General features: G+C 43.8%; 1 protein-coding gene across 2 annotated transcripts; it reads left to right on the top strand.

Moving 5' to 3' along the window:
• Positions 1-68: 68 nt before the first annotated feature.
• On the top strand, positions 69-17,542 carry FIGLA (folliculogenesis specific bHLH transcription factor). Of its 2 annotated transcripts, none has more exons than XM_087863211.1 (5): positions 69-269; positions 4,558-4,710; positions 6,302-6,455; positions 17,193-17,227; positions 17,465-17,542. In XM_087863211.1, exons 1-4 carry the CDS (start codon positions 69-71, stop codon positions 17,195-17,197), a joined length of 513 nt encoding a protein of 170 aa, XP_087719337.1. In that variant the 3' UTR covers positions 17,198-17,227; positions 17,465-17,542. The 2 variants fall into 2 exon arrangements, with proteins under 2 accessions (XP_087719337.1, XP_045644372.2); XM_045788416.2 differs by having other exon boundaries at positions 6,302-6,526.
• The last annotated feature ends 2,164 nt before the right edge of the window (positions 17,543-19,706 follow it).

The raw sequence follows: 19,706 nt of genomic DNA, 5'->3' as shown, positions 1-19,706 counted from the left end.
GTGAGGCCCCAGGTGCGGGCGATGAAAGGCCGCGCGGGCCCCCCCACCCTGCCCCGCGGCTCTCCGCCATGGACGCAGCGCCCGCTCTCCTGGGCGTCCCGCCCGCTGAGGTGCTGGAGGACGTGCTGCGGGAGCAGTTCGGGCCGCTGCCCCAGCTGGCCGCCATCTGCCGGCTCAAGCGGCTGCCCTCGGGAGGCTACTCCTCGACAGAGGACCTCCAGTTGGTGCTGGAGCGGCGGCGCGTGGCCAACGCCAAGGAGCGCGAGAGGGTGAGCGCCCTGCCCCGCGCGGGTCCCCCAGGCCACCCGGGCTCGGCCGCCCCACGACACGCTGCTCCCCACCAAACACCTGGCCAGTAACCGGTGCACCCACTCACCGCGCACCCGCGGGGCTCGGAGGCGACTCGAACCTCCTGAGGCCTGACTCGTGTCTCCAGCTTGGGAGAATGGTAGGGGCCTTGTTACCCTCCTCCTTCGTCCGGCTGCTCGTTCTTTGACCCTAGGATGGCCTCCTCACCTGCTAACCACCTGCAGCGGGGTCTGGGGCTGGGATGCAGGCACGCGAGGCCCGTGACAACGTCAAAAATGTCTCCCCTCGGCAGGTGCTTTCAAAAAGATTAGCGCCCGGGAGTTGTGCCTCCATCTCCCAGCTGCTCGCGCTGGGTGAGCGCTTGGGGCGCAAAGGAATCCCACCGCCCCTTCCCCTCCTTCTGCATCTCTGCCTGGAAGCCAGTATGGGGTGAGGGGGCCCAGTGGAAGTTATTCTTCCCTCTTTTTTAGAGTAAGGAAACACGGTGCCCCGGTGTGCGCCGGACTCCCACTCCAGTCCGTGTCTCATTTCCCAGGCAGGCCGGGACGCGGTGAATCACAACGCCCAGTGGTCTTGTGGACCGTAGTCCGAGCGACATCTACTGGTGGCTTTTAGTGTTTCTAACTGAACCGGGGCCCCCAACGTGTCCAGGCTGGTCTCCCTTCTGCTCTGTAAACGTGGGGTTTGGCGGCAGCCCAGGCGGGCTTAGGGAGCGGGGAGGGGGGTGGTTGCAGAGGGCGCGCCTTCAAGCTGGGGACTTGAGGGGGAGGTTCTGCTGGGGACGTTCCTGCATGCCTGGGGCCCTTTGGAAGTGTAGCCCCGTGAATCAGCTTGGAGCTTTGGGAAAGGGCAGGAGGAGAAAGGACCAAGTGAGAGAAGACCAGGGGAAGTTGGAGAAACTGCAAGAGTGGAAAAGCATGGTTTCACTAGGCATTAGACCCCTTGTGAAAATAACCCTTCGATCTATGTGATGATGTGGCCTTGAACAAGATTCTGATTCAGTAGTTTCCATTTTATATGGGCCTTTCCATCAGGAAGCAATCGCTTTCTGCAAAGAATTTGTCCTGGTTTTATCCTCTATTTTAAAGCTAGTAACCTTCGTTCTTCTTTACAAGGATAAAATTAGTAAACCTGAAAAACAGAGGAATGGCTAGGGAACAGAAACTCCCATAACACAGATACAACTACCATGAACTTATATATATAAAATCTTTTTTTTCTAGTTATGTGTGTGCACAGATATATATTATAAAATTGTGAGATGGTACACAGTTTTCTATTTTTTTCAATTAACGTTATCAAAAGCATTTCCTCATTCTTTTTTAAAAAAAAAAAATTCCGTTAATCAAGGTAGAGTTCAGTGATTCATCAGTCTTATGTAACACCCAGTGCTCATTACTTCCCCTGCCCTCCTCTTTATTCAACACCCAGTTACCCCATCCCCCCCCCTTGTCCCCCAGCAACCCTCAGTTTGTTTCCTATGATTAAGAGTCTCTTATGGTTTCCCTCCCTCTCTGGCCTCTCTAATTTCATCTTGTTTTATTTTTCCCTCCTTTCTCCTATGCTCTTCTGTTTTTTGTTTTGTTTTGTTTTTAAGATTTTAGTTATTTATTTGAGAGAGAGACAGAGACAGATAGCATGAGTGGAGAGAGGGGAAGAGGAAGAGGGAGAAGCAGACTCCTGGCCAGGCAGGGAGCCTGACACGGGGCTCAATCCCAGGGCTCTGGGATCGTGACCTGAGCCGAAGGCAGATGCTTAACCCGCTGAGCCACCCAGGCGCCCCCTCTGTTTTGTTTCTTAAATTCCACATGAGTGAAATCATATAATAATTGTCTTACTCTGATTGGCTTATTTCACTTAACATAATACTCTTTAGCCCCACCCACATCGTTGCAAATGGCAAGATTTCATTTTTTTGATGGCTGAGTAATGTTCCATTGTGTGTGTGTGTGTATACACACACCATATCTTCTTCATTCATCTGTTGATGGACATCTGGGTTTTTTCCATAGTTTGGCTATTGTGGACATTGCTGTTATAAACATTGGGGTGCAGGTGCCCCTTCGGATCACGACATTTGTATCTTTGGGGTAAATACCTAGGGGTGCAATTGCTGGATCGTAGGATAGCTCTGTTTTCAGCTTTTTGAGGAACCTCCATACTGTTTTCCAGAGTGGCTGTACCAGCTTGCATTCCCACCAACAGTGTAAGAGGGTTACCCTTTCTCTGCATCCGTACCAACATCTGTCGTTTCCTGACTTGTTAATTTTAGCCATTCTGACCAGTGTGAGGTGATCTCATTGTGGTTTTGATTTGACATTTCCTCATTCTTAAGCATAGTTTCAAAGAATAGCTTTTTACTGCGTACTCTGTCATATAAATGGACCATAATTCGTCCAGTCTTTATGCTTTTTGCAGCTTTTTACTGGTTTTATGTTCATGTCGGATAATTGCTCTCAAATAAAATGCTAGAAATGGAATTACTGGGACATAGGATCTATATAGTCTCACAACTTTTTTTTTAATGATTTTTTATTATATTATGTTAATCACCATACAGTACATCCCCGATTTCCAATGTAAGGCTCGATGATTCATTAGTTGCGTATAACACCCAGTGCACCATGCAATACGTGCCCTCCTTACTACCCATCACCAGTCTATCCCATTCCCCCACCCCCCTCCCCTCTGAGGCCCTCAGTTTGTTTCTCATAGTCCATAGTCTCTCATGTTTCATTCCCCCTTCTGATTACCCCCCTTTCTTTATCCCTTTCTTCCCCTACTGATCATCCTAGTTCTTATGTTCCATAGATGAGAGAAATCATATGATAGTTGTCTTTCTCTGCTTGACTTATTTCACTTAGCATTATCTCCTCCAGTGCCCTCCATGTTGCAGCTATCTCACAACTTTTGATGCCAGTTGCCCAACTGCTTTCTAGAGAAGTTTACTAATTTTAATCCCTTCTTATGGGACAGAAGACTGTTCCTTTTGTTCATCTCCAATGCTGGGTATGATTAACAAAACAACAGTATTACCAGCTTAGCACATGAAAAATGTATCTAATTTCTATTTTGTTTTGTAGTTCTCTTATCAAAGTTCCACATTTTCATACTTTTATTGGTCTTTATATTCTGCTGTAATGAGATGACTATATCCATTGTTCACTTTGATCTGGAGTGGGAGAGGGCTCTCAATCAATATGAGTATATTGGCTTTATGGTGTAGTGGAAGCCAGTTTTTCCAAAGCCAGTTCCCCTTAGGGGGATGGTCATCATTGTTCCTGGCCTTCGGAACTGAAGGATTAGACCCTGGAGAATTAATTATAAACATATAGATAAATAGCCTTATTCGGCCTTTCAAATCTTGCCAACATACAGACTCTCTGGACTCTAACACTTGACTCAATTTGGCTGGGAAAGAGGTTAAAGAGTTGATGGCACAGTGCTTGAGTAGACAAGTATTTGCACATTTTTTAAATAGCAGCACTTCTTTTTTTTAAATAATAATATTCTTTGATTATATTATGTTAGTCACCATACAGTACATCCCTAGTTTTTGATGTAAAATTCCATGATTCATTACTTGCCTATAACACCCAGTGCACCATGCAATATGTGCCCTCCTTAATACCCATCACCAGCCTATCCCATTCCCCCCTCCCCAAGCTCTCAGTTTGTTTCCCAGAGTCCATAGTCTCTCTTGGTATTTGCACATTTTATTCATTATCAGTACCACTTACTGAGGACTTTCTATGCAACAGGTCAGGAGGATGTGTTTTATGTGTAATTATGTTAATCACCACAAAAAAAGCTTACAAGGTGGGTATTTTCCACTTCGCAGATAAACAAACCATAGTTTGGTGATATGAAGTATCCTACACACTCTTGTAAGCTAGCACATGGTAGAGCTGGGTTTTAAATCCTGATGTTTTGATTTAGAGTTTTAGCCACTACCCCACTGCCTGAACATTACAGTGGGTATGCTATAAGAGGAAGAGGCGGGGGGTTCAGCAAGAACACAGACCCCCCTTCCCTTCCAGCCCATTCACCCACAGTGCTGAGTTTATGCCACTCCTTCCTCGATTGCCGGGAACTGTGCTGCTGGTGGAGCGGTGACTCTGGCATGTGCCTGCTTTGGTTCATCAGCCAGACGAGAGCTGTACAAACAAGCCCTCACAACCCTCTTCTGTGGTTTGGGGGGGGGGGATATCTATACAAATGTCGCTGTGTGTTTTTTTTGTTTTCCAGATAAAAAATCTCAACCGTGGTTTTGCCAAACTGAAGGCACTTGTGCCATTTCTTCCCCAAAGCAGGAAGCCTAGCAAAGTTGATATCCTGAAAGGTGCAACTGAATACATACAAGTTCTCAGTGATGTTTTGGAAGGAGCCAAAGACTCTGAGGTAAAGGCTTAAGAATTAAGAACAATACCCACCACTTACTGAGCCCTTTCCATGTGCCAGACAACTTATATGTTCCAGTTGACTGTAACAACCCTGTGAGTTAGTTATGATCCATGTTTTATAGAGGAGGAAACCAAAATACAGGCAGAGGCCACATAGCTGAGAAATATCAGGACTGGGGTTTGAATCCAGATCTATGTGAGCTTTGGAGCCAAGTTCCTGATTACCTTGTACTTACCTCCTGTCACTGCCCAGGGCACCTAGCTCCTAACTGCCGAATCTTTAATAGAACCTTGATAGCTAGGACGTGAGAGGAGGCTTCCACAAACCCACTCTGTAGTGGTGGTTTTCCATCAGACAGGACTCAGAAAGGAAGAGGCATTTGCCTTGGACAGGTCCTTCCTGACGGACAACTCTGGTGGAATGCTCAGCAGTGGTTATGATGTCAGTCTCATGGGGTTTGCAACCATTTGGTGGGATGAAATAATTGAACCTGCTTTGCAAACCGTGAAGCACATAGTTGTCACCACCATTATCAGGGTGCATAGCTCAGAAGTGTCCATTAGGCGGTAGAAGCTATGGGCTAGTTATATGGGCTAGTTGCATGGTCAGGCAAGCCTTGAAGACCTGTAGTGGATTAGTCATCAGAGGAGGTAAGATACAAAGAGAGGAAGGCCTTAGAAATGAGCCCTAAGTGACACCATTGACATGAGGAAGGAGGAGCCATCAGAGAGAAGAAGGTAGCAGGGAGGTGGAGAAGCAAGATAGGACCTAAGGTCGGGCAGGGGAGAATCTTGGGAATCTGAGGGAAGGAAGTAGTGCAAGAAGCTACAGAGAGGCCCAGCATGTGAGATGTGGGATAGGAGTGGGCTGGAAGTCCACTTATAGGGGGTTGGGTGTATGTGAGTGTCTGAAGTCCAGGCAGAGCACAGATGGCAAACTTCAAGTCCATTAAACCTGGCAATCTGAGACCTTAAAGAAGGATCAAAAAGATGGAAGAAGAAAAATGGTTAGATCAGTGAAAGTCTTTTCTAAGTAGTGATGTCATTGTGTTTAAGAACAGAGGAGAAGGACAGGTACTAGAGAGTAGAGAAACACAATCATTCCAGAAGCTTAGGGCAGGAATGGCCAGGTATATAACGGTATTTTCAATTTTTTTCCTTGTCCACTACTTGGGTGACTCTTGAGGGGATACATTCTCCAATGGGTGGGAATGGATTGTCCTGTTAGCCAGTTGGATGCTTGGGTTGTGGCATGACCATAGTGTTTGCACATGAGCTGGTGGCTGCCTTAGTTTTTCCTTGAATGGGTAACAGAAGTGCTTTGTTTTGTGCTGCATTTATTATAAACTACAGGATCTGCTCCATGGGATAATCTTTTTAATGCAGTTGCCAATTGCACAACATTTTAAGGTTATAGAAAAACAAATATAGTCTATTGAGTAATGATTTTCTTTCCATCCATAATAACTTAAGATTGCCCTTATCACTTAAATGAAGCTACATTGATTAAAATTTTGAAATATATTGACTTAAATCTTCAAAATATGACTGTCCTATTATACTGTTTGACAACTAAATATGGTTTCTAGAGACAAAATCCGGATCACCAGAACTATAGGAACAATCCTTCTGAACCACCTATATCCTTGGCTAGAGATCTATCCAGAAACATCACCCAGCATGCCAGCTGTACTGTGGGCTTGAAGAATGAGGAGGAAAGGCCCTGGGCAGATGGTGGCAGTGGTGAGTCAGCATACACTTGTCGCCAGAGCGTGATGTCTACGACTGGAGTTATCTCCCCAACCAGGAGTCTGGTAATGTGTTTCTTCTTAAATAGCCACATAGATGTCAAAAAACTCAAAATATTTTCCTTGAAGTGTGTGGAATTTTCCAAGCTAAAAGATGATTGAAATAAGATCATTTTGTGAAAGTTACCTAGGTGGGAAAGTGGAGATTGCTAGTTTGGAAAATCTATTATTGTGTTTCCATCTTAATTGTTAAGCAATTCAAGGAGAAGGCAACCCCTCTAGAGTTATCCAGTACAGACCTAAGTTTACTTATTTATGGCCCTAATTAATTCATCAAAAGTTTTTCTGACTCAGGTCTCCTGAAAAAGAAGTAGGTTGCCATACATAAAGATCCGTGGTGACACCACATCCCCATGCACATGCGTGCACAGGCATGCACACCTATTTTATAGTTGGCCTTGTGGGAAGGAGCATTTTCTTTATTTTAAATTCAAGTAATTTACATATAGTTTATTATTAATTTCAGAGGTAGGGTGTAGTGATTCGTCAGTTGCATGCAACACCCAGTGCTCATTACATCCCGTGCCTTCCTTAATGCCCATCATCCAGTTACCCCATCCCCCAGCCCCTCCCCTCCTGCAACCCTCAGTTTCCTATAGGAAGGCAGCATTTTCTAAGTAAAAACAAGAGTTTATTATAATAGCTCTTATTACTTTGCCAAGCTAGTGAAGCTGCTAGATAGAAGTCGCAGCCTGCTTCTCCAAGTCCACAAGGTAGACTTTTTGCCCTTGCTATGTCTCATTGACACTCTGACGAGACCCCTTGGTCCATCCTACAGCATGACTGCTATAGAAACAAAGGCTTGTAGGCACTGGAACCCAGCATACGGTAACAAGCAAGTTGCTTAGTGTGATGTAAGGGTTGGTGGGAGCTGTGGAGTCACAAATGATGGTTGGTGGTGGGAGGCAGTTTCGAATAGCAGTTGAGTGCAGGTTCTAGAGACGAAACACTGGGGTTCAAATGCTGGTTTTACCCCTTGCTAGTTGTGTAACCTTGGGTGAGCTACTGAATCTCTCTAATCTTCAGTCTTCCCATCTGTGGAATGGGAATGATAATTGTACCTACCTTGTACATCAAGTAATTGTGAGGCTCAAATGGAGTCATGTCAGTGAGGTGTCTAGTGCAGTGTTTGGGATGTCAGTGTTCACTTGGACATACATTATTAAATCTGACTCATCATGAGCAATCAGTATTGATTGGTGAGTGATCAATAATAAGCCACAGGAATCCTAGCTCTGCTCGTAGCAAGTGTTCTGAGTTCATTCACTTGGCCCTTAATAATGCTCTATTCTGGTTTGAGGTATTACAGGCTTCCTCCTGACTGGCTGGCCTTGGCTGCCATTTCTGACTTGATTACTGTTTTCTAAGGATTCTACTTTTGTACACGCTGTTTTAGATTTTCATATTCTGGCCACTTGACCTATAAACCAAACCTTCCCTTGCCAGTCAACCCTTAGGAGACAAAATTCCCATGGCTACCATATGAGCTGACAGGGAATGACTGAGAACAAAAGTAAGGACAAAGATGTGGCCTGAGCTGAACCTTGAACCTGCTCTCTGTTAATAATGGTAATGTTAGTTTTAATATGTTCTGTGTATTAAGACAAGACTCTTACTTGCATTTAATCCTCACTGAACCTTAGCGGGTTGGTATTACCATGTCTTTCTTGTGGTGAGCTGCCCAGCTGCACCTTCCTGACAGTCCTTTTGGGCCTGGACTGGGACTAGAAGCTGAATGGAAACAGAAAAGCCTTATGCTTGGCAACACCAGCAGCAAGGACGTACAGGATGTCCTTATCTTCCAAGGATTCTTGATCCTGGAAATAGGCCGTTTATAGTAAGTAGATTTAAAGTGGGGACCAACATTTTCTAGTAAGACACAGAAAAGTTCTAACCGGAACTTTCTTTTAAAAAAGGGAGTTAGACACATTTCCGTCTTTTAGCCAATGCAGTTAAATTGCTAGTTGAAAGACTGTGCTAGTTCTTAGAATGAACAAAGAATCATGTTTCTGAGATTTTTAGATCTGCATGTACCTTCTGCCAAGTGTGATTTTCCAGGCCTGAATATAAAGAGTGCCATTTTTGCAGAAATGTTCTAGGATTTCATCAGTTTTGTGAAGGGTTTCTCATTCTTTGACATCTAAATAATTTATTGTTAACATAAAAGCATTTATTCTGAAACAACTTATAGAAGGGTTGTGAGTAAAAATAACTTTTTTCCTGACCCATTTGAGAGTAAGTTGTCAGTTTGATGCCCCTTCACCCCTAATTAGTGTGCATTTCCTATAAATGGGGGACATTCTCTTGTAGACCACAGTGTAGCTGTCAAAATCAGGAAGTCAATGTTGTGGCATTACTGCCATGAAATCCTCAGGCTCCGTTCAGGTTTTCACCAACAGTCTGAATGTCCTTTTTAGCAGAAGGACCACCTGAGAATTATGAGTTGCATTTAATTGTCATCTCTCTTTAGCTTCTGGTTATCTGGAACACTTTGTAGGTCTTTCCATGACTTTTATGACCTTGACAATTTTGAAGATTATAGGCCAGTTGTTTTGTAGAATGTTTGATTTGTGTTTGTCTATTTCCTCCTGATTAGATTCAGACATGAATCTTTGGCGGGGATATCACGGAAGTGATGCTATTTTCTACTCATTGCATCCTATTGGATGGGGTACATTTTGATTTGATCTATTAATATGTTCACTTCAATCATTTGCTTAATGCAGTGACTGCTGGGCCTCTCTAAAGTTAGCTTTTTCCCTTTGTAATCAGTGTTTTGTGTGGAGGTGCTTTGGAGCTATCTATGTATCCTATTCTTCACCAAACATTCTATATTTATGAAACTTTTTATTTTGGAGCACCCGGGTGGCTTAGTCAGTTAACTATCTGCGTTCGGCTCAGGTCATGATCTCAGGGTCCCAGGATCAAGTCCTGCATCGGGCTCCCTGCTCAGCGGGGAACCTGCTTCTCCCTCTCTCTCCTCCCCACTTGTGCTCTCTGTCTCTCTCAAATAAACAAATAAAAATCTTAAAAAAAAAAAGAAACTTTTTATTTGGAAATAATTATAGATTCACAGGAAGTTACAAAGATAGTACAGAGAAGTCCCATATACCCTTAACTTGGTTTCCCTTAATGGTTACATCTTCTGTAACTATAGCACAATATCACCATGAGAAAATCAATATTGGTGCTATGTGTCTGTAGTTTCCTGTCATTTTACCACATGTGTAGATTTGTGGAATCACCACTCCTGGCAAGATACAGCACTATTCCACCCCCATAAAGCTCTCTGGACTGCTACCCACCCACTGCCCCCACATCTCCACTCTCCCTACCCCCCTGGCAACCACTAATCTCTTCTCGATCTCTATATCATTTGGGGAATGTTCTATACTATATGGAATCATGCAGTATATATTCTGTTCTATTCTATTTTAATTTAATTTTATTATGTTTCGTTAGTCACCATACAATATTTCATTAGTTTTTGATGTAGTGTTCCATGATTCATTATTTGCATAGAACACCCAGTGCTCATTGCAATACGAGCCCTCCTTAATACCCATTACCAGGCTAGCCCATTCCCCTTCCCCCCTTCCCCTCTGAAACCCTCAGTTTGTTTCCCAGAGTCCAAAGTTTCTCATGGTTCTTCTCTCCCTCTGACTTCCACCCCCTTCATTTTTCCCTTCCTTCTCCTAATGTCCTCCATGCTATTCTTTAGAGTTGAAGTCCTAACCCCCTCTGGCTTTTTACTTAGCACAGTGCCATTTAAAACATCTCAGTGGTTGTATTGAAAGTCTGTTCCCCCTTTTCATTGCTGAATATTAGCCCGTGGGGTGGATGTGTCACAGTTTAACCATTTACTTATTGTAGAACTTTTTTAAGAGAAGGAGGGAGAGGGAAAGAGAGAAAGAGGTAGAGGGAGAGAGAGAACCCCAAGCAGGCTCCATGCCTAGCACAGAGCTGATGCAGGGCTCAACCACACGGCCCTGAGATCATGACCTGAGACGAAATCAAGAATTGGATGCTTAGCTGACTGAGCTACCCAAGTACCCCATTTTTAAATTGTAGAACATTTTGGTTGTTTCTATATTCATTTATAATTTTATATGATAGACACATAGTTTTCTATTTAATTCAGTAGATTATCATCATAATATCATAGTATTTCACGATTTATTTTGTTATGCAAATTGTCCTCATTGTGGCCAGGGAAGGCCCCTTCAAATGGACTGCCTTTCTGCTTGACCTGTCACTATCATTTTTTGATCACTTCCTTTCTGGCAGAAGATGTTCTGAGCTTGAACATCATATACTTTCCCACCCCGAGCCCTGGAATGAATCTTTCATCAAGGACACCCCATGTGTAACTTACTTCTCCTCTCTGTGATGGCTCCCCCATGGTGGCTCTTGACCCCTTTTGGGCTTTAGCACCTGTATTAGTTTGCTAGGGCTGCCATAACAAAACACAGATTAAGTGGTTTAAACAACAGAAATTTATTTCTCGAAGTTCTAGGGGTTGGAAATCTGAGATCAGGGCATTGGCAAATTTGGTTTCTTCTGAGGCCTGTCTCCTTGACTTGCAAATGGTCTTTCCTCTGTGTGTGTGTGCCCCAATTTTCTCTTATAAGGACACCAGTCATATTGGATTTGTTTCCACCCTCCATTATATTTTATTTTTCTTAATTTAAATTTTAGTTAACATATAGTGCAATATTGGTCTCTGGAGTAGAATTCAGTGAGTCATCACTTATGTACAACACCCAGCACTCATCGCAACAAGTGGCCTCTTTAATACCCATCACCCATTTAGCCCATCTCCCCTCAATTTCCCCACCCTTCGTTTTAACTTAATCACCATTTTTAAAAAAGATTTTATTTACTTATTTGTCAGAGAGAGAGAGAGAGCACAAGCAGGGGGAGTGGCAGGCAGAGAGAGATGCAGGCTCCCCACTGAGCAAGGAGCCCGATGAGGGACTCCATCCCAGGCCCCCGGGATCATGACCCAAGCCAAAGGCAGGCACTTAACCGATGAGCTACCCAGTGTCCCTTAATCACCCTTTTTAAGGCGCTATCTCCAAATACAGTTACATTCTGAGGTATGGGGGTTAGGACTTCAACATATGAATTATGAGGGGACATAATTCAGCCCATAACAGCACCCATGACAAGCTGCCCTGCTGTAAGAACCCTCTCCCTGGCTCTGACATTCTACTCAGGCCATCCCTCACCCCACACATGGACATCTCCTCACCCTGCTTGGACTCTGGCTCACCATGTGAGGTCACCTACATGCATGCATGCCTACCAGATTTGGCATGGGCATCTTCTCCCCATGCTACCCTGCCCCTCTGCCTGGGCACCCTTCTTACCTGGCTTGGGTCTGACTCTCCATGCCAGGTTGCCCTTCCAAAGCCTCTCTCTTGCTGATTGGACTTTACCACTTTGCAATGGGCCACCCCACTGTGTGGCCCCTTCCCTTATCTGCTTGGTCTCTGACATCCTCTGACATGACCATCTCCATGTGTGGATGCCATTCTCACCCTGCTCAGCCTCCAGTACTGCACTCAGGGCCACCATGGATCCCCCTACCTCACTGTGAGCTGACAGCATTAGGACTGAATTGTTCAGGATGGGAGGGGGAAGTGATTTTTTCTCTTTGAAGTGCCTACTGTGTGACTATCTTTCTGGTTCGTTTTCTCCTTATTAATAGATTTAACTCCAAGATCCTTATTGGCATGTGGCTTGAGCAATTATTCAAAGTCACTTTTAATAACTTTATAAAAGCTTACATTTTACAATCAAGAACCAGGATGGAGTGGGAGGGGCCAGGGAAACAAAGCTCAGCCTGGCCTTTGTTTGCCAAACAATTCTCATAAGGGTACAGTGCAGTTTACCTGAACAGGTGATTATATAGGGTTTCAGGGTCCTGGCCAGACACCCTAACTGGAAACCTGGGTATAGCTGATGTGACTCGTTGGACTGAAATGCTATGTACAGAGGGGCTTAGGATCTGGGAGGCAGGCCCCCTCCAGCTTCAGTGTGCAGGCATTGCACCCTTCTTCCTGCCCTAGGAGAGGATCAGAGGGGTGGAATCCTGGTGCTGGCAGAGATGGGCATTTTTGGGGATTTGAGGATGGGGTCAGAACAAGCTGTGCAAGATCAACAACATTCCTGAGAGGCAAAAATCCCAAATGAAGTACATAAGAATCTGCTGATGGCAGGCATGGAGATTAACTTCTCGGGCCAGAGCAGGTTCACTTGGGGACTGAATCAGCAAGTGTGTGTGCAAATGGGGAGGGCCACAAGCTGTGTGAAGCCACGGCATCTGGCCTTGGTAGGAATAGGGATCAATGTCAAGGTCCTGGCAAGTCGCGTTTAGAATTGGACTTTCAAGGTGTAGGATTTTGCTGTTTTGGGTGCCAAGATGTTCACTGACCCACTATTGTTTATTACTTTTATTTGACACCTGTGTTTATGGCTTGGGCATTTCATATCCTGCAAGGCTCTGAATTTTGTTCAGAGTTGGCTGTGATCTATAGAGGCATGTCCCTGCACAAAGACCATCCTCAATGTTGTAGAGTGAGATGCCAATTGTGCTGGGGTCAGAAGGGCTCTGGAAAGGAGTATGTGGATGAACATAAGTGCCTGTTATGGGGCTTCAATGTGCTGCCGTCACACAGTTCTAAATTTTAGCCTGTTCTGGGAGTATGCCTTGGAAGGATTTCTGAGAGAAGGAAGCCTCTCTGGGTGGTAGATTTCCACTACCCCATCGGCAGGTTGTGGTAATCTGTGTATGAAATTAATCACTGGGGATATTTCTTCTACTAGCATTTTAAGCTCTGAAATGAGATGGTCTAGCCAGCTGGGATGAATTCATTAACACCCTGGGAAGGCCTTGAAGCATCTATCTCCTGTCTTCCATCTTATAGTTCCCCCAGATGCTGGCTCCACGTGATAGCAAAAACTCTACCACAGTGTGGTGGTCTAGGCTTCTCCTTGGGAACCACGTCTGTCTGTCCCAGTGTTCACTGGTAGCCTATGGGGCATATTCTGATGGGTTTAGCCAGCAGAGTATTTTGAAAACTTGAACTTCTTTTTGATAGGGTGGGTGGTCTCTGATTTCTCAGCCCCACCACCCCTTGTTGGCATTACCAGTCTAGGCATTAGAGTTTGAAGCCCTGGACCAAGAATACTGCGACTCCGGGTGAAGGCTAATCTAGTGGTTGTGTTGGCTCAGGATGTTACAGTGTCTTCTAAACTTTGGAGGTTTAGGGATTGGTGCTGTGATTACAAGGATGCTGGTTATTTTCCCTGGGACTTTGGAAAGGTGAGATCTGGAGCATACAAGACAGGATCCATCTAACCTTGGGGTGATGCCCACATCCAATGGAGGGTGCCCCAGGGTGCAGCCACTCAGGAAGAGATCCAAGCAGCACCCAAGGAAGACTCTTGAGGCCCTGTTGTGATCAGGATGAGAAGAGAATGTTAGAGGGAAGATGAATTTCTTCATGAAAATAAGAGAGGGGGATTTCCTTTGTTGTAACTCTCAATCTTCTGTCCCCACAGAAAAATTAAATCAGTCACAAAAGTGGGTTTAGTGTATGTGTGTGAAGTTTGGTGTATTTGACGAGATCTCTACCTGGTATGTGCTCCTAACTCTGCCAGTGAGCTGAACATAATTCAAGAAAGCTAATAATTTATATTTCTCTGACCTATGATGGGCCTGGTGGTTAAATTAATTGAAGTAAGTCTTCATCTATTCTAGTGGACTTCTGGAGGGAATATTTATATGAGTTTTATAAAAGGCCTATCTCGTTGGTTCCACAAAGATACAGAGGAAAATTACAAGAATTGAGTAGAAGGTCTCTCAAAGGTAGATTCAGGACTTCTCTGATGTACTACTGACCTCCCTTGAGACAGACTGCTCTTTGGGTTAGCAGAAAGCCATCAAGTACTAGGACCGCAGTAGCTAGCCCCTGAGGGAAGTCAGTGTGCCCTCCCACCCTCCACCTTCTCCGCTTGTTCTAATCTCTGTATTATACAGAATGGATTAGCAATAAAATGGATTCCAAAGACAGAGTATTAAAGGTAGAACTTCCAGTGGGAGGGTAGGGGCTATAAATACAACTTGATTATTTTGGAGAATTCTTCTGGTCCTCTTTGGATCACTCCTTTCCTTTTTGGAAGACTTTTGTCCCCAAGAATGTGTCCTTCTAGTGTGGAAGATGGGCCTGGGGCACCTGCCTCACTGGGGTGCTCTGAGGTGAGAAGAACCTAGGAGTAGAGTTTTCCTGCATCATACAAGTTGGATCAGGCACCCAAGGGAAGAGACAGACCATATGGGCCTTGGTGGCCAAAGCCCTGCTCATAATAAAGGAGCTCATTTGCTGGAATATGATCTGTGCAGCTCTCCCTGTAGATGTGAGATGGTAAGGCTATAGTCACAATACTGGTTCTGATCTCTGGGTCCTGACTGGACTTTCACACACCAAAGCAGGACTGACAATTATGAGCACAATTTAGATGGGAAGAAATGTAACTTCCTATGTTGAATTCTACTTTTGAGAACCCAGTAAGACCCTATGACTCAGATGGTGGGAAGACTGGCTTACCCCATTAAGGGTAAATACTTCTTTGAGTAAATACCGTATCTGTTTAATGTTCAGAATCCCTATAGGTCTTTTTGCTTCTTATGCCAGCTCCCATAGAAGATCCTCTTGTCCTCGTTTAGGTACAGTAAAAAGCGTATGGACTATGGAGGCTACAATGGAAATGCTCATGTGTATTTCCCCAGCTTGTTCTTGGGCCCCCAGTCTTGTTGAGCTGACATCTGTTGTGGATGTCCATGGCCCCACTGTGGCTTCTCTTCACTAGGCAAGGCTTACTGGGCCTTCTCCTTTTAGAACCCAGGCATCTTCTGGTCTCCCTGACTTTCCCACTGCCAGATGGGCTATGCAGCTGCCCTCAGGCACATACTTGATGATGTCCCTCAGCCATGTGGTCACTAAACTCCTGTGAGAGGCTACATCCCATGAAGTGGGTATAAATCCTTGCTTTCCTCAGATTCTTCTTTATCTTTATTGGGTTCTGTTCCCTTATGTAACTCTTCCCCATCCCTGGGTCAAGGCCCAGGATGGCGTGGTGTAAGACTCTTCGCCAGGGATCAACCAGCTTCTACAAACTAGTTCTATCCCTTCTGAATAACTACTTCCTGCTGTTTCAACTTTCATCTCCATTTTTGGTTGTAGGAAATCTTTCCCACATCATATCTTGCCTTCTCTCTGCTTTGTGCTCACCTGAGCTGCCATCTGAGTTCTGGCCCACCAGAACCCTCATGTTTATTCTCTCTTTCAACGAAGTCAGCTTCTTTCAAATGAGAGCCTTGCTTTTCAGACTAGTGTGCTGGGAACTGAAATCTGAAGCTAAGTAAGTGAGGGCTTCTGGTTGGTATCTATCTACCTCTTTCCCTGCCTCCCACCCCCAAGCATTGGCTCAGTGGGGGGAGGGAAAGGTACATTGGATAATATGTGAAACCATGCAGCTATACAACCAACAACAGTAGTATGCCCACCCTATCAGAGGGGCTGAGTAGCAAGCTGAGTCTGGTTTCTCAGACCACCCTCTTCCTGGACCTTCAACTATTCAGATGAGGCCAGTAGGTTGTTTTTTTTTTAATGAACTATGAGAATAAAGCAACATTGATAATCTTCAAGTTTTCATATCTGATACTTAAATATTACATTCCTGGAATTTTCTGGCTAATACTGAAAACCAAACTAAGACAATGATCTATAATACACTAGATTCTAGGCTATAGGATCAAATTATCCTTTAACTCTTTGGGTAAACCCAGCAATACCTGAATTTGTCTCTTAGGTTTAACACACTCTGGATATGTGAAAAAAAAATTTAAATTTAAATGAAACTTTTAAAGCTAAACTGGAACTCAAAATGTTAGCTTAATCACATACATAGTGGAAAGACTAGATCAAGATCAGAAAAGTTATTGATACTTATTTTGTGCTGGGCACTATTCCTGGTGGTGTATATATATTAACTTATTTAATTTTCATGACCACTGTGTGCTGTATAATTATATCCATTTTACACATCAGGAAACAAAACAGAAGTTAAGGAACTTGCCCAATATCCACTGGGTCAGTGAATGATGGAATCAGGGCATATGGGTAATAGTGTTAAACTCTTTACTGCCTTTCATTCTAACAAAACTCACCCTTGAAATATAAATGAGAATGGACTAGGAAAGAGGTAAATGTGTTTTTATAAGCTGAATTAAAGCATGTGACTATAGTACTTTATTATCCACAGTGATTGATTGGAGTGACTTCGTTTTTCATCATGAGTGTTTTTTTCTTCAAGTTGAGATTTCAGAATATTAAACCCAAAATAATCTTACCATCTTAGTAAAACCACTGATGGAAATATACTAAAATGCTTCCAAAATTTTTTTCTTATACAACTAAATTAAGAAATAATCACAGGTATATACCACTGTGTGTTCTGTTTCTTCTTATTCTACAAGTTTTAATGGTCCATTAAATGGAATGGTTTTCTAATTTTTGGACATTTAAGTTGTGTTCAGTTTTTTGCTCTCATAAACATGGCAAGTAGCATGATGTGTTTACCTCTTCCTTCTTTCTTTTTTTAGGATAGATTCCTAGAAGTGGAAGTTCTGATTCACAGGTAGGTACAATCTATGACTTGATGCATGGGGCCACTTTATAATACCGCCAACTCTGAGTGCTGATTTCACTATATCCTTGCTAAGAGTGGGATCTATTAAAATGATAGGATTTTAATAGGTAAAAAATGGTTTAAATCAGCTTTGGTTACTAATGAAACATTTTTTACATAGTTCTTTTGGGAACTGTCTGTTTTTATCGTTTAGCCATTTATAAGGGACTTTCTTCTCTGTTACAGGCTCCCCCAAATATGAAAAGTGAAAAGGCCAGCCCAGGGCTACCTTCTAGAGACAAATAAATACAGTCTTGAAAGTTCTGAAGTCTCTTTAAAAATCGTGATAATTCAAAGTTTACCAGTTACCCTTTAAATGGCCTTACTCAACTCTTTTTCCTTAATCTCATGCTTTGAAGTAGATTTCAGGGTCTTCAGGCTTCACACTTATCCCTCAACCCCTATGCAGCTTCCATTCCATCCTTTCAAGGACATAAATCGAATATTTTTCATTCTGTCTGTTTTCATCACTTGAGGAATAAGTGCCTATTACCCTTCCTGGGGCAATTAACCTTTAATAGGAATGTAAACTTAAGCTAGAAGAGTATGGAGTGGTAGGCATTAGCCACTGGCAGTGACTATTTTCAAGGCTGTCTAAATACCCAGCTAAGGCCATAAGGCACCTTGAGCATGGAGACAATCTTCATCTTTATAACAATTGCTCACAAAGACATAGCACTTAATATATGCTGTATCTGTTCCCATGCTTTCCATATGTTACCTTGTTCTTGTAACAGTCCTATGAGATAGACCTGATGATCCTTTTTGTACAGGTGGAGAAACCAAGGCACAGAATGTGTATGTCTTCTTGGGCTGGCATAATATAAATCCTGTATTGGGTGGCTTAAACAACAGTTTAACAGTTCAGGAGGCGGAGAAGTCCAAGATCAAGGTCAGAAGAGTTTTGGTTTCTGGTGAGGCTGCTCTTCCTGGTTTTCAGACTTCTCTCTGTGGCCTCACATGGTAGGGTGGGGATGGGTGGAGAGAATTAGCAGTGTGTGCGCGAGTGAGCAAACTCTTGTCTCCCTTCCTCTTAGAAGGACACCAATACTATTGGATTAAGGGCCCCAACCTTTTGACCTCATTTAACCCTAACAAACACCCAAAAGCCCTATCTCCAAGTATAGTCATACTGGGGGGTTAGGCTTCAACATACAACTCTTGTAAGGCGGGAGGGGAACACAATTCAGTCCATGGCTTTTGGCCCCTGACTCCAAAAGTTCATGCCCTTAACACATGCAAAATACATTCATTTCATCTCAATAGCCCCAAAAGTCTTAACTTGTTCCAGCATGTGTTCTAAAGTCTGAAGTTCAAAGTGTCATCTAAATATCCTCTAAATCATGTATGTGTGAGAGCTGAGGTATGATTCATCCTGAGGTGAAATTCTCTTCCAGCCATCAGCCTGTGAAACCAGACAAGTTATGTGCTTCCAAACTACAGTGGTGAGGAGGCATAAGACAGACATTCCCATTCCAAAGGGAAGAAATCAGAAAGAAGAAAGGAGTGATGGGTTCCAGGCAATTCCCAAACCTAGCAAAGCAAATTCCATTATATCTTAAGCCTATAAAAATCCTCTTTGGCTCAGTGTCCTACCTTCCAGGCCCACTGTGGTGGAAGCATCACCCCATAGAGTTCCGCAGTGGCCCTGCCCTCTGAAGCCAGGAGGAAACCAACTTGACCCCTGGGCCTGTGGTTGGAATGGCAGTGTCTTTGGGGTCATTCTTCCCTTTCCTGGAAGAGCAGTACACGTTTGCAACTGAGTAGCTTTGTGGTCTCATCCTTCCTTCATTCTGTCCTGCTTTTTTTGTCCCCTTTAATTCAAACCAGCACAGTCTTTGCTGGAAAAACCCAACACTATTCCTAGCCTCTGCTAAGATGGCTGGTTAGGTCCATGAGTTACATTCCATGACCTCTTTATCAAATGGTTATTCAGCCACACCCTTAGTGCTCTCTTCAGAACAAGCGTTTTCACTTTTTACAATATAGATGAGAATTTTCCCAGTCTTCAAGCTCTGGTTCCTTTGTGTTTAATGTTTCTTCCTTTAATTCATCTCTCCTCTTGTATTTTACTATAAGCAGTAAGAAGGACCCTATTTGCACTTTCACTATTTTGCTTAGAAATCTCCTCTGTTAAATATCTAATTTTATCATTTGTACGTTCTACCTTCTACAAAACACCAGGACACAATTTAGCCGACTTCTGTGCCACTTTATAATAAGGATTGCCTTTCTTCTGGAGTCTGGGGCCTCTCCACCAGCTGTGGGTGCTGCTTTACCACCCACCCTGTGCGGCTCTTCCCTCTGTGGCCAGGGTTATGGCTGCTGGTTGTCTCATTCTGATCAGTAATAAGACTGTAAGTACTTACACTTAGTATCCTATTTTGTCTGCGCAGCAACCCTGAGTGGTAGGAGACTTAGTTTTCTA

This window comes from Ursus americanus, chromosome 7, assembly GCF_024610735.1.
Source record: "Ursus americanus isolate L20-20 chromosome 7, mUrsAme1.1.p, whole genome shotgun sequence".
Lineage (NCBI taxonomy): Eukaryota > Metazoa > Chordata > Mammalia > Carnivora > Ursidae > Ursus > Ursus americanus.
This window is presented reverse-complemented; position numbering and strand designations above follow the sequence as displayed.

Bases quoted from the DNA above. Each gene is read 5' to 3' on its own strand.
- FIGLA (XM_045788416.2), top strand. From the start codon at position 69: ATGGACGCAGCGCCCGCTCTCCTGGGCGTCCCGCCCGCTGAGGTGCTG. The intron at 270-4,557 runs GTGAGCGCCCTG...TTTGTTTTCCAG, and splicing joins ACGCCAAGGAGCGCGAGAGG to ATAAAAAATCTCAACCGTGG. The intron at 4,711-6,301 runs GTAAAGGCTTAA...TATGGTTTCTAG, and splicing joins AAGGAGCCAAAGACTCTGAG to AGACAAAATCCGGATCACCA.